The sequence below is a fragment of the Panthera uncia genome, chromosome A2 (genome assembly GCF_023721935.1).
Source record: "Panthera uncia isolate 11264 chromosome A2, Puncia_PCG_1.0, whole genome shotgun sequence".
Taxonomy (NCBI): domain Eukaryota; kingdom Metazoa; phylum Chordata; class Mammalia; order Carnivora; family Felidae; genus Panthera; species Panthera uncia.
In genome coordinates, this window is record NC_064816.1 from 90,198,028 (window position 1) to 90,212,946 (window position 14,919).

Below are 14,919 nucleotides of genomic sequence, written 5' to 3' on the forward strand. Positions count from 1 at the left end.
AAAGTGAATTTAACTTGATTGCTCTCTTAACACTTGCCCTGAAAAGGGGCCAGACATGGAGGCTTGGGACCTTATGCTATCAGCCTAAGGACACTGAGCTCCTTGGTTGGGGAATAAAAGAGATTCATAGGAGAAAATGTAACCTGAGTGGAGGGATGGCTCAGCAATGGAAAACATCAAAAGCTAACTTTTCTTACTCCTTTTAGGTTGCTTCTGTTCCCACCCAGCTTGTATACCTTGTTAGGCACTAAAGTGGAGAAAGCCATAAATGTAAAAGTGGAATGGAGGAAACTGATAAATTTTCCCAGGTAGAACCACAATGCCCATGAATTCAGCTAGCTTTGACAGAGAACAGAGCAAGAATTAAGGGAGTCCTAAGACCTTGTGGCAGAATTACCTGTATGTAGTTCAGCTCAAGTCAAGTGAAATGCTGTGTCCTTAGAAATGATACTGTGAAATAATGATGAACAAAAATTCACTTTGTTCAGAGAACAAAAGTGTATGAGTGTTAAGGAAGCAAAGGAATCAAACTTTTAAGATTCTCCAAAGAGAAAACCACTGGCAAATAAAAAAATCATCTCACTCTTCTGTTTTACTTAAAACCCCTGCTGTTGTCAGTGGCATAGCAAGCAACTGGCAGCCTTTCTGTGTTTACGTATTTGTTTTTGTTTCTACAGATGCCTCTGAAATTTTTGTTAGGAGCAAAGTCACTAAGGCTGCCAAGAGAAATTAGTAATGCTTGCATGGTAGCCTAGACATGAATCATACCAACAAGGACAAATAGGAGCACCCCCTTCCCAAATTTTCACTAGATCTGTGCTTTTGGAATGCATTGTGACATAGGGGCAGGATGGGCTTCATAGGTAGGAGACCTGTGCAGCAACAAGGCCATTTGTTTAGAAGGGCCCTCTCTTTGGTGGAATATTCTGTGGTTACTGCCTTGAAATTCTTAATTTTTGAACAAGGGGCCCTGCTTTATTTTGTGCTGGGCCCCACAGATTATCTAGCCAATCCTCCATGAAGTCACTCTGGGAAAACCAATACACCAGTTTGAAGGCAGGCAGATTCGGGATTCTATCCAAACTGTCTCTTACTTGTATGCAGTGGGAAAATTACCCTCGGAACCTCAGATTTCCATCTACAACAAAGACAAAGCCATCTACCCCCTAGGGTTATTATTATGAGGCTTAGACATCATTGTGAAAGAATGCAGATAAAGCACCAAGTACAGTATGCCTGGCCTTACAATGATTATTATTCATAAAAGCCAAGTCTAGATCAGATCCTAATTGATGTCAGTGCTGGTCATAAAAGTACGTATCTTTATAAAAACAGGATTCTATTTTTCTTTACATTTTACTGATGGTTATGGATTTACATTGGCACTGCTGTCACTTTTGCTAGGATCCTCATGCCTTCTTATTTCTTTAGTTGGAGCCTTTAGTAGAGAAATTAAAAGTCTTCTTAAGTATTAGCTACTTCACGTAGAGTAGTTATGTTTTTCATGATTCCACTACAGAAACAAGGAATTCAGTGAGTGTCCCCAATTCCCCCAGAAGATGTGAAAGTGACTAGATATACGATCAAGAAATAGGGGCACCTGGGTGGCTCAGTCGGTTAAGCGTTGGACTTCGGCTCAGGTCATGATCTCACAGTTTATGAGTTCAAGCCCTGTGTTGGGCTCTGTGCTGACAGCTCAGAGCCTGGAGCCTGCTTCATATTCTGTGTTTCCCTCTCTCTCTGCCTCTCTCCAACTTGTGCTCTCTCTCTCTCTCAAAAATAAGCATTAAAATTTTTTTAAAAATTTAAGAAAAAAACAATACACACACACACACACATATTATGGTATCCTTTCTGGTAAAAAAAATTTTTTTAAGTGTGTGTGTGTGTGTATATATATGTACATATATAGACATATATATAGAATATATATGGATATATACATATATAGGATATATTTGGAGATATATATATGTATATGGATATATATATAGGATACACACACACACATATATATATATATATATTATGGTGTCCTTTCTGGTAGCCTGGGACAAAGGATTTTGCTACTGTCTCCACTATCAAAGCAGCAAGCAGCAGGCCTGTTCTCTGGTTGGAGGGAATATAAATTTGAATTTAGTCACCATATGAGGTGACTAAACAAATTGCCTCATCTTTTAAGCCAGCCCCCAAATAGCTGCAATCAGGGAAGTGCATTTACTTCTTCTTTACTTTGGAAGAAAGAGTGATACTGGAGCACCAATTTACCGAACCCAAATCAAACCTTAAGTTCTACCTTGACCAGCTCAAGTTGTCCTTACTGTGGGGAGAGGACTGGGAACCAAGACAGGTTCTGACATTACACAAGATTGAGATAATATACCTCAAACCAACACATAAGAGATTGTGTCTACAGTAAATTCTCATTATTCATGGTAGTTGAATTCTTTTTTTTTTAAACGGAATTATAAAGTCTTGGGGGTGGAGAAGGTTGAAATGTTTTTTAATATATTTTTTAAAGTTCCCTTGTTTTGAGAGAGAGAATACGAGCAGGGGAGGGACAAAGGGAGAGAGGGAGAGAAAATCCAGAGCCTGATGCAGGGCTCAAACTCACTAACTGTGAGATCATGACCTGAGCCAAAATTAGACACTTAACCGACTGAGCTACCCAGGAATTCAATGGTAGTTATTTTCTTTCAAGTCACTGTGAACAATGAATTAGTGAATAATGACCCATTACTCCTGGGAAAAATACAGACTTAGGTTCCTGGAAAGCTCTGGCCATAATATTTTCATCAGTCAATGTCTCTATAACTTTGTTTTATGTGTATTTCTGTTTAAAAACACCTTACTTAATATATCACTGATTCATTAATATTGAACTCATGGCCAACAGCACTGTAGCTCACACTTGAGCAAAGCTTATCTAACACACATTTTCTCCATAAAGCACATAACAGTTCTCTTGCACTTAGGAAAACTAGAAAGCACTTTATCACTATGCTTGAGGGGACTTTTAAATGGTAAAATCCCTAATGAAAAACAAAAACAAAAATGTGGCAAACATGGCACTAAAAAGATTGCAAAAAAGACACTTCTTTATAATATGAGAGCTGTAACAGGAAGGCAGTGTTGCCCTTTTTGACCTCAGCTGGGAACATGCAAGTTGGGCCATTTGAATTTTTTACTCTCTATTTGTTTTCCAGGAATGACCATGAAAGCCCATGATTATTGATTTGGGGGTTACAAATAAATTTTAGTGAGTAGGCAAATTTACAAATATGGAATTGACCAATGATGAGAATCAATTGTATATGGAAATTGAGAGGGAGTGATTTCAATACCTTGGTGGACTTGAGAGAAAAAAAAATCCAGTAAGTTGGTTAAGAGATATACATAGATATGAGATCCAGCCATCTCTCTCTTTTCCTTTTCCAGTAAGATGCAGCAGAAGTCAGAAGAACTGAGATCTCTACAATTCTACATCTTTTTCTTACCAGATGCACAACTTTGGGTAGGCATCTGGAACTCCATATTCTTATTTCTCAGTTTCCAAATCTGTGTGTTGAGACCAATAACATTTGTCTTATTTCAAAGGGTAGTTGAGAGGGTCCAGTGGATATTTCTTTAAGTTCTGGCTTACTGTTACCATAAGCCATAAAGTATCATATTGTGTATCAGAATCTTCCTTTGTAGATGGAAGATGTAGATGGCTGTCTTCCCAAAGAAAACAAGAGCTAAGTCTATGCTAATGTTTGGATTTGGATAATAAGTATCCAATGGATTTTTCATTCAAAAATGCATTATGAATCCAAGGAAACACAATATAACCGTAAGTGTGTTGTTGTTAATCTATCCTTCCTAGGTAAGATAAAGTAATTGAGCCAATGGTTTTGAGACCTACCTCTACTTCTAGGATTTTAGAGGCAAATATGGGAATGAGAATACTTGTAATGTAGCAGTGTTGGGATGGGGGCAGTGAAAAGTTGACTCTGCTCTGATGTACAGGAGTTGGGGTGGGTGATGGAGACTCTCCAAAGACCCAACCCTTGGTGATGGTTGCACATTAGGAATATATTCAGTACCACTGAACCAGATGCAGTACCACTGAACCACTTAAAAGTGGTGAAGGTGAGGGGTGCCTGGGTGGCTCAGTCGGTTGGGCGTCCGACTTTGGCTCAGGTCATGATCTTGTGGTCCGTGAGTTCGAGCCCCACGTCAGGCTCTGTGCTGACAGCTCAGAGCCTGGAGCCTGTTTCAGATTCTGTGTCTCCCTCTCTCTCTGACCTTCCCCCGTTCATGCTCTGTCTCTCTCTGTCTCAAAAATAAACGTTAAAAAAAAATGGTGAAGGTGGTAAATTTTATATTATATATAAAATAAATATAAATATATAATATAATATATTCATATAAATATATAAATATATTTAATATATTTTAAATTTATATAATATTTATATAAATAAATATATAATATATAATATAATATATTTATAAATATATATTTATATAAATAATTCTATTATATATTTATATTTATAATATATTTATTATATATATATATATATATATATGTTAATTAAACAATAGAAAAAAAAAGAGAAAAACCAGTGGTGGGCTAGACTTGGCTGAGCTGGAATTTACTGACCCCTGCCCTAGTGGATCATCATGGGTGCGTTCTACTTAGAAGACTCCTGGTCTATAAGAGAGAAGGGTCTGTATTTGCACAGCTCTCCAATAATGTGACATAGAAGAAAAATTTTAAAAAGAAAAGGACCCAGCCCTTAGCCAGTTTAGAACTATTGCACTGTTTTCCAGTAACATTAGGGAAAAGATGCAGTCCTAATGAGGCAGGACATATGGAACATGCCATGGTTCATGAAGAGGCATTCCTGTTTCATCAGCTGTAAGCCCCATCCATCTGAAGGAGATGTGTGCCAGAGCTGTGAGTGGGTTCTACCCTGACGCCAGGGGAAGGGGGATGGGGGACAGGGCACTAATGTCATTTCTAGCTTCAAAAAATTTGTCCACAAACTCAATAGGTAAATTTGGTTTCTTCTTTCTGAAGTGCCTAAGGTTAAAGATATTTGATTTAGTTGAACTTATAGATAGGCTAGAGAAAGTTGATAAATAGGGTGTTAATATTTTTTACATGAATGCAAAAAAAGTAATTCTTCAGGAGAAAATAAAATAAGGTATATAAGCCTGCTTTGAAAATTGTGGAATGTACCACGAACAGAAGGTATTAGGAATTTGCTGGTATCTATAGCTAAATATGCTTACAAATATCATTTTGTTAACATAACACCGTTCAAATGAAAGATGGTTAAAAAGCTGCATATTCAGGTTTGGTATGCCACATTTTGGTCTGCCAAGGTAAGACCTTCTCAGCCCTTTTCATTATTATGATTTTATTTTATACTTGATATAAACCTAAATTAATGAGCAGCTATTTCTAAAAGTTATCACCTGACACTGTTGATTGTTTTCCTGTTCAACTTGGCTCTCCTGTTTCTTTCTTTGATGAAGAAATTTTTAAGACCAAACATTTATTTAGCCCTGTGTCTCCATGCAATTTTTATATGTGGAACTCCTTAATCAGAAACTAAATATAGGTTTGGTTTTAATATTTGCCTTAGCAATTAGTTTATGAGTACATAAACAAATCAGTGACATCTGTTTCCTAATATATTTGTGCTTATTTATTTTAGATCAACATAAAATATGCAACTTCATAGAAGAACAGTAGGAAATCCCTGTGACAGTATGGGTTTTGATAAGCTGAATGTTGTTTAAGGTCTTAGGTTTCCTGAGCTATTCATACTTCTCAGTAGTAAGATCACACTGAATTGTGTCATAGTGAGTTAAAGGACAATACAGGAGACACACAAAGCCCAGACTAAGAGCCACCTCTTCCTAGTGTGTTGTCATCCCACCTCATCTCTTCCTGGGCCAACCTAGTGGATTTTTAATCAGCAATAAGTCCTCGAGGGGTCACTCCATCCAGAGGTATTTTACAGTTAATATGCCACTGCTAAATATTGTAAACTCTTAAATTCCTCAAAATTAATCAGCAACAGTGGAGTTTTAGGTATTATTCATGTAAGAGGTAAGATTATTAGAAGTGTGAATTTCTCCTGGAAACTCCCAAATCAGACCATGTGAGCCTACCCAGTTATAGTGCATTTTAAGCTAAAGCCTTGTCAAAGCATATGAATACTTGAGACTTTATGAGAAGAATATTTTTAAAAGATAACTTGAAGATCACTTTGTGAAATACTCTATTTTGCAAAGTACCTAGTGATATACAAAACAGTTCTTGTTTTAGAGTTGCAATTATTTTTAATTTAATTTAATTTAATTTTTTAAAGTTTATTTTGAGAGAGAGAGAGAGCACATGAGCAGGGGTGGGACAGAGAGAGAGGGGGAGAGAGAGAATCCCAAGCAGGCTTTGCACTGTCAGCATGCAGCCTGACATGGGGCCTGATCTCACAAACCGTGAGATCCTACCCTGAGCCTAAATCAAGGGTCAGTCGCTTAACCAACTAGGCCACCCAGGTGCCAATTCTTTTAAGGTGAAGGAGCATATATGGAAAGTTTATTCCGTATTTTCCCATATTTTTCAAGCACCAATTCTTTTAAAGTGAAAGAACATATATGGAAAGTTTATTCCAACCTTCAAATTCTATTTACCTAGCTATAGCTAAATTTTTGTGTAACAATTGTGACATCTAGTGGTTAAACTAAGTAATTCCAGTGAATGGTTTCATACGTTATTTTCCTTAAATTCATTTAATATGGGGACTTGCCATTCATACAATACTGTAACAAATATCTTCATGTATTTAATTACAAGGGACAAAGACCAAGTAGTGAAATTACTGAGTGAAAAGATGTCTGTATTTAGAATGTTGATATTGCCAATTGACCATTCAAAGAAGGTTGCACCAATTTATACTTCCACTCTGAGAATGGTTCTTCACATCATCCCAACAATGAGTATTATCAAATGTGTTCATTTTTGTTTTAACCTTCTGTATAAAAGGTTCAGTTCATTCTCTTAAGGCTTCTTTTTCTTTTTCTTTTATTTTTTATTTTGTTTGGCCACTTGTATTTCTTTATCAATGACATGCCAACCCACATCTTTATCCCATTTTTAGAAATTTACTGATCTTTGACCATGGTGTGTGTGTGTGTGTGTGTGTGTGTGTGTATAAAAGGTTCTGCATATTGAGGAAATTAGTCCCTTATTTGTCATTTGCATTGAAAACATTTTTCCCAGTTTGTCATTTATTGTTTATACTTTGTGATTGTCTTTTTTTTTTAATTTATTTATTTTGAGAGAGAGAGAGAGTGTGTGAACACAAGAGGGAGAGGTGCAGAGAGAGAGTGTGAGAGAGAGGATCCCAGGCAGACTCCATGTTGTCATTGTACAACCTGACGTGGGGCTCTATCCCATAAACCACCAGCTCATGACGTGAGCTGAGATTGAGTCCAACACATAACCGACTGAGCCACCCAGGCGCCTTGTGATTGTTTTTTACTTTGCAAAGTTTTAAATTTTTATGGAGTAAGATTTTCCCTTTATAATTTTAGTTTTATGTCATACTTGAAATGGGATATTGGTAAGATAAGCAGAATTTTACTTTTTTCTCAATACAGTTCTCTACTATTTTAATATACTACTATGAACAGGTATTATAACAATTATTTTAAAGGAATATTTAATACCCTGGGAAGATATTTAGGATCTATAGTTAGCTGAAAAAACAAGTTGTAAAATAATAAGTAAAATGTGATCCCTGTTTAGAAAATAAAAGAAAAATATGCAAATAAAAATGACTGGATGGATATGCACCTAAATATTAATGATCTTGGAGTTGAGGAATTTAGGTAACTTTTATTGTTTTCTTTTGTATTAATTTCTATTTTTAATCACTGTACAGTGCACATATATTTATGATTATAAAAAGTAAAAAAATATATCATCATTGATTACCTCTTCTATATAGATCTCTGTAAGTTATCTTAAGTATGATTTCATATAGCTTATGTTTTATTCACCTAAATATCTAGCACTGCCTTTCTGTCTATTCTCTACTCCATTGACCGATTTCATTCTTAAAAAGTTTGATTCATCAGACATTTCTTATAAAATAAGATGATATACTTCATTAACACCTTTAAAACGAGAAATTTCTGGTTCATGGAGCCAGAAGATAATTGGATACAAAAATATCTGACATGAAAGTTATTTCTCTCACCAAATTTCAGTCATGCAAAACCTCTTAATCCTTGGATTTCTCCTCCATATTTGACTGATTTCATCTATTTTATGTGGAATAAGTAGCAAATACTTCTGTTGTTCTTTGAATTACTTAAAAATTGTTTATATCTTTATACTCACCCTGTTCCCAAAAGGATTTAAAGTGGTTAGTAAAAACTCAGGTTTAAAGATAAATAAAATAGCCAGTAACATAGAATGTAAAATAAACAAGCAAAGAAATCAAAACAAAGAAAGTAAGAGATAAAGAGTGATAAAATGAAATCTATCCCTTAAGGACCAGCGCTGTTCTTGAGGGTGATACTAACTCTTGCAAGCAGCTTCCTCACACCACAAGAAAGAAACCAGAGTTGGAAAGGGCCACATTGTCCTGAGATTGAGTCCAGAGGGAAATTACTCAGGTGCAGGAGATTTATCTGTGACGGTAGCAGATACTGAGGCTTCCTGTGGGGTCAGGAACAAAGCTAAGCTTTTTAGGTCATGGTTTTATTTCATCTTCACCATAACCCCACTGCTAGTGTGGAACATGTATTCCTGCCTCCCATGTTTCCACGTGACTCCCCGGGAGGGAAACATTTGGGAGTAATTCTTTGGGCTTCTCAAATCTGCCCCCTCAGTAACTTCTTCCTCCTCTGGACAAGTTTGGGAGAGTTGGTGAGTTTGAGAGAAGGGAAGGCAGCTGCAGCTGCTTCCTCAGGAAGGCTTGTTCTCCAGGCCAGGAAGGTGGCATTCGCTGCCCCTCTGCACACTAAGCTTGCTCTGGAGAGTCCTTGTACTTCTGGGGTTCTGATGTATTCCTCAGTTCAGCTTTGTCAGTAATAAACCTGACACTGCCCACAATCTCTTATCTGAAGTTCCTGGGAGCAGGTGGGTGGGTTTCAAACTTTAGAAATTTTCAGATTTTAGAAAGATTATATGATTCAATGATAGTTTCTGGGACAGTTGTCCAGTATTAAACACTATTATTTCTGCACTAAAAGGTATGAATAGTCACACTGAGTGGGATAAATTAAGACCATATCACATCACATCAGATTTTACTGTCAAATGAGTTCAGATGATATTGGATTTTTCTGCTAAATGAGTTACAAAAATACTTTTGGATTTTAGGACTTTTTGGATTTTGAATTGTAAATAATAGATTGCTTGACTGTGTTTTGATCTCCAACTGTGACTTTTGTGTCTACTTTCTCTGTTGGTTCTTGGCCTGGAGAGTGGAGGAAAGCAGAGGTAGGTATACCAAGAAGCTAATAAAGCTTAAGCTTCAGGATTCCTTTTATGACCTTATAACTTATTTCATATATATAATGTTAAATTCTTAGGGTACCTGAGTGGCTCATTCAGTTGAGCATCCGACTTTGGCTTAGGTCATGATCTTGAGGTTTGTGGGTTTGAGCCACATGTCTGGCTCTGGGCTGACAGCTCAGGGTCTGGAGCCTGGTTCGGATTCTGTGTCTCCCTCTCTCTCTGCCCCTCCCCTGCTCTCACTCTGTCTCTGTCTCTCCATCTCAAAAATAAATAAACATTAAAAAATTTTTTAAAAATAATATTAAGTTCTTGCTCTTAAAGAGTCTCTTCAAAAATATAAACTTCAAGCCTCACAAAACCTAGATCCACCTGAGGAGAGAGTTAGGATTGTCTTCCTTAAAACCCCAGTAGCCTAAAGGTAGGTACCATCATCATCCCCATTTTACTGAGGAAGAGACTGAAGCAGAGAGGTTAAATTATTTGGCATCCAATTGTAAGTGGCAAAGTCTGGTTTCAAACCCAGCGGAACTACTGAGTTATTGCTTTTAACCATTGCCTTTCTACATCTGCGGATAACAATATGAAAATAGTTGACATTCTTTTTCCAATTAAAGTAAATTTCAGAGGTTAGCCTTTATCCCAACAAAAATAACTGAAGGCATCTTAATTTCTATCAAACATCTTAGTCTGATAAGAAAAGAATGAAATTCTTCAAATAAAGTTCTTTGGTAAGTTAAGAAAAGGCACTAAAATAACAAACACTTCCGTACATTTTCTTCCAAAGATAATCCTCAGGATTAAATCCTGTTTACAAATTATCAGTTTCTTGATAGTGAACCTTTAGTATTAGGAAGCTTCTACACTTTTTCTCCAAAAAGTGATTGTATTTGCACTTCCCGACAACTTAACTATATTTGGCTTTCTGTGAAATTCGGTCTGGAAATCAGTGAAAACTATATACACAGAATCCTCCAACATTTTATAGCAGTAAGCAGTAATATATATATATATATATATATATATATATATATATATAACCTCATTCTCTATACATAACAAGCTAGTGAGAAAGGGAAATGGAATACTCACAGTTTATAAATGAAGAAACTGGAGACAGGAGAAAGAAAGTAACTTCTCCAAGGTCACCAAGTAATGAGTGGTTAAGATTGGCACCAAGACTCAGGACGTTTCCCTCTCCTCTTTGTCCAGGACCAGCATTGCCACCTCTGTTTTATAAAAGCTTGAGGGAGAAGTTTTTCCATAAGGGGAAACGTAGATGGATGTTTATTTACGTTTCTGGTCACATAGGTCCCAAGTTATTTCATGCTTAACAACTTCATCTGCTGGCTACATTGCTGGTAAAGTTTTTAGGAACAACAAATTCATGCACACATTTAGACTGATTCTTATTTCATTCTCAGATTCTCCACTTGGCATAAGGGAACAATAAGGAAAATTTTTGTTCCGTTCCTCACAGTTACAATAATATTTTAAAACATTTTGTTATGAAGGATAAAGTTATAGAGAATAATTATGATCTTTTTTTTTTTTTTGGTTTTGTCAAATGTTTTATTGAGTGTAGACATCTGGAGTACTGTAAAACATGAATTATCTGTAGATTCAAAAAGGAGCAAGCCACATTGTCCTCACTGTCAAATGTGTCAGGCTTGGCATCCGTGATGGGGATTAATGAAGTATCATGAGAGTAATATGGTTCCTGAAAAACCTCTACAATTTGGACTAGGGTCTTATTCACGTGAAAAGCAAATTTGTTCACATTTAGTGAACTTGCATTTCATTGGAGGTACACAGTGTTTTAATTTTAAAACAAAAATAATTCTGTTTTTAGAAGATTCCCATCCCCCAACTGTATTTGTCCCTCAGTTTTCAGAAATTTTAATTAAAAGAAATCCTATCCCTTTTTGGAAGTTGTACATTTATCTGAACAATAAAATTTATTTCTTCTTAGGTTGCTGAGGTATATTAAGTTTGAAGAAGATAATATCTCCATCTTTGACAATGTAATTTCTGCCTTGTTGTCTGTACTTTCCAGCAGCCTTGACCGCATTTTCAGAACCTTCCTCTTTAAAATCTTCGTATTTCATTATTTCAGCCATAATGAATCCTTTTTCAAAATCTGTGTGAATCTTTCCTGCAGCTTGAGGAGCCTTCATCCCTTTCCTGATGGTCCATGCACGTACTTCATCTGGCCCTGCAGTGAAAAAGTATTCTAGTTGGAGTGCTGCAAACCCAGCCTTAATGATCTTTGGCAAAGCGCTTGGTATCATGTTCGCTTCCAGATACTTCTGTCTCTCCTCATCACTCAATTCTTGCAACTTGAGTTTCAAGGCCCCACTAAAAGGAATGACCAAGGCATCTGGGTCATACTTGTTCACCCACTCTTTAATTTTATCAACCATTTGTTTTTCTTTCTAATGTAGTCTTTTTCAGAAAGATTAACCAAGTAAACCATTGGTTTTGAAGTCAGAAATAAGTGTTTATTCAACACTTCAATCTCTTTGTCACTCCAATCATGATAGAAGAGAACAGGTTTCTTTTGATCTATAACCCAGGATTTGACTTTGCCCATTATATCATATTCAGGTTTTAATTTTTTATCTCCTCCTCTCACAGCCACTTTTCCTACTTTATCTATAATGGGCCCAATCATTTCCTCATCTTTAAGCTGAAGCTCTTCGTGTATTATTTCTATATCTCGAATAGGATCTACACTTCCTTCAACATGCCTGATATCATCATCTTCAAAAGCACGTGTTAGATGAAAGATTCCATCACAGGCACTGATATGAGATAAAAAGGCATTTCCCAGGCCTTGCCCATTGTGAGCTCCTTTCACAAGCCCAGCAATATCCACTACATTTAGAAAGGCAAGAATTTTGCTTGCTGGTTTGTGGTACTGGCAAAGAAAGTCAAACCTTTCATCTGGCACAGGTACTCTGCTCTCATTAGGATCAATAGTGCAGAATAGGAAGTTTTCTGCTGAAGCCTGACTATTGGTTAATACATTGAAGAAGGTAGATTTCCCAGCATTTGGCAATCCAACAATACCAATTTTCAAGGAGGTTCCAAATCTTCCAATGATTGGGGGCGGTTTAATTCCATCACCTCCCTTTTTGGGGCGCATCGTGCTCGGTGTGGGCGATGACACGGGGTCCCAGCGGCAGGGTAGACGGAGTTGAGAGGAGGGGAGGAAGGAGGAGAAAGCACAGGCCCAGCCCTTCCGCTGACCAGCATGCACGCTAGTGGCGGTGGTGGCCAATGATGATCTTTTAGAGAGGATAATAATAATCCACCTACAACATACCTTACCATTTTGCCATGTTTGCTTCAGATATTTTCTTAAGCAGTAAAATCCCTGTGTTTCCCCAGTCCCATTCTTTTCTTGCATTACCCAGAGGTAAAACCAGAAAACTACATTTTGTATATTAATCCATAAATATTTATATAGTACTTTTGCATTTAAATTGCTTTAAATGCAATATTTTTTGTATTTATATAAAAAGTTAAATTTTATCATTTATATAAATATCTTGTATCTGCCATTCTGCAATTTGTTTTTTTTTTTTAAACTCAGTGTTGTTTTGGGATTTATTTTGATATTGAAAGTTAATAGATTTATGCCTTTAGTTTTTGTGATATTGTGGATAGGATTTTCATTTCAATTACGTTTTCTAATTGGTCATGACTGGTATATGAGAACACTATTGGTTTGGGATTAAGGAAACTTTCTGAGCTCATTTATTAGTTTTAATAGCTTGTAGATTCTCTTGGATTTTCCATGTGGGCAGTCATCTGAAAATAAGCACAGACAAGCATTTTTAAATGGTCATATTTTTAAATGGTCATATGTAAAGTAGTGTGACCTGCTACTTTACAGAATAAAAATCTCCAAGGATATCTGTTTTCTAAAATAAAATCACTCTCCAGTATCTACAAGCATATATTCCGATGCAGATATTCAGGAAATGCCTCCTATTTCCCATCCAGAATGTTTTTCAAAAGGTATAGTTATGACTATGTTCTTTTCTTACTCAGTTACACTAAGACTTCAGAGTCTCAGAGGATTGCTTGGTGTGACTTCAAATGCAGCACCATAAGCTTCAAGCCTTGGAAGTAAATGGGTCACTGTTATTTCAAGAAGAGCATATTGTCCCACTTAAGAATATCTGTGATTTTATACAACAGTGGACTTTTTGGAGAAATAGTCTTTAGATTTAGGAAGCTCCTAATCAGATTTCTCTGTTAAGTTGAAATAAAGGTGTTCTCTTTTTGTTTTTCAATAAAATAAGTTGGAGATGAGCTATGAACTTAACATCATCTGCTCCCATTGAAAAGAAAAGTTTCTTTTCATAGAGCTGCATAATGAAAATCAAGGTCAAAGACACATTATCTTTGTAGCCATTTATTCTGATCACCTGTCAGTACGGAGCAAATACCAGTAGTCTTAATAAAACAAGTCTCCTGGGCACGTCTACTCTGGTTTCCATGTGAACTGGGAGTCAGTGCTTTAACTGTATGTCTTTTCTCATTATTTTGAACCGGCATCTTTAAAGGACGTTTTTCCAAAACTCTGCTCAATAGAAGACATCATCAAATAAAATCTACATTTCAATTCGGCTTCTTAGGATGCAAATAGGAACTGACTAACTTAAGCAAAAAATTATTGGAAATATTCTAGACAGCTCAGAGAGTCAAAGGAGATGTTGATGAAGGGAAAGAGATGAAGGCAGTTTTGGGAATCTAGGCAACTAGAAATGAATGCATGCCTCTGCAGAGAACTGACGCATGTCGAATCTACACATAATTCCTGTCTCTGTTACTCCATTCAAGATTCAGACTCCTGGAAAGAGAGACTCACTTGCCTGACTCATGTTGTGTGTGGCCACTCCTTGGTATGTGTTGCTGGTGAATTGAAGGAGGGCGGCAGGGAGGGCACCTTCATTTCCATGTCCTTCTGGAACTATATGTGCTAAGGAAGAGAACTTCCCAAAGGAAATCATGGTTTTTTTACCCAAGCAAAGGGCAGAACTACTCTGCAGGACGACACATTTCACTTCTCTCCCACATGCTTTTATCAGAGCTCAGTGCAGCAGTCTCCTGGCAGAGCCTCCTGGCAGTGGTACCAAAGGGATCTCATACCCCAAAAGGAGATAACTCCTCTGAAAGTGGCCCTGAGAATGTGTGGAGGGGAGCATCCATCAAGTTCACTGGGGACATCAGGCTGCCAGCAGGAACCTGAGTCCTCTTGAAGAAAGTAGCCTTATCACACACATAAATGATGGGGCTAAGCCTTTTAAAACTGAGAAGAATCTGTTTGGTGGGCACTTGTGGGTAGATTGACCTAGATGGCTTCCAGGAAAGCAAAT

The 14,919-nt window shown here is 36.9% G+C and overlaps 2 protein-coding genes across 2 annotated transcripts in view; one reads left to right on the top strand and one right to left on the bottom strand.

The window, feature by feature from the left end:
* The window catches only part of CLDN12 (claudin 12), a 67,577-nt gene that overhangs the window by 15,960 nt on the left and 36,698 nt on the right, over nucleotides 1-14,919 (top strand). The gene's annotated exons all lie outside the window — the stretch shown is intronic.
* LOC125929893 (obg-like ATPase 1) lies at nucleotides 11,488-12,797 on the bottom strand. The gene is given in 2 exon segments (XM_049641425.1): nucleotides 11,488-11,945; nucleotides 11,948-12,797. Coding segments are annotated over 2 exon segments (1,188 nt in total). The 5' UTR covers nucleotides 12,678-12,797.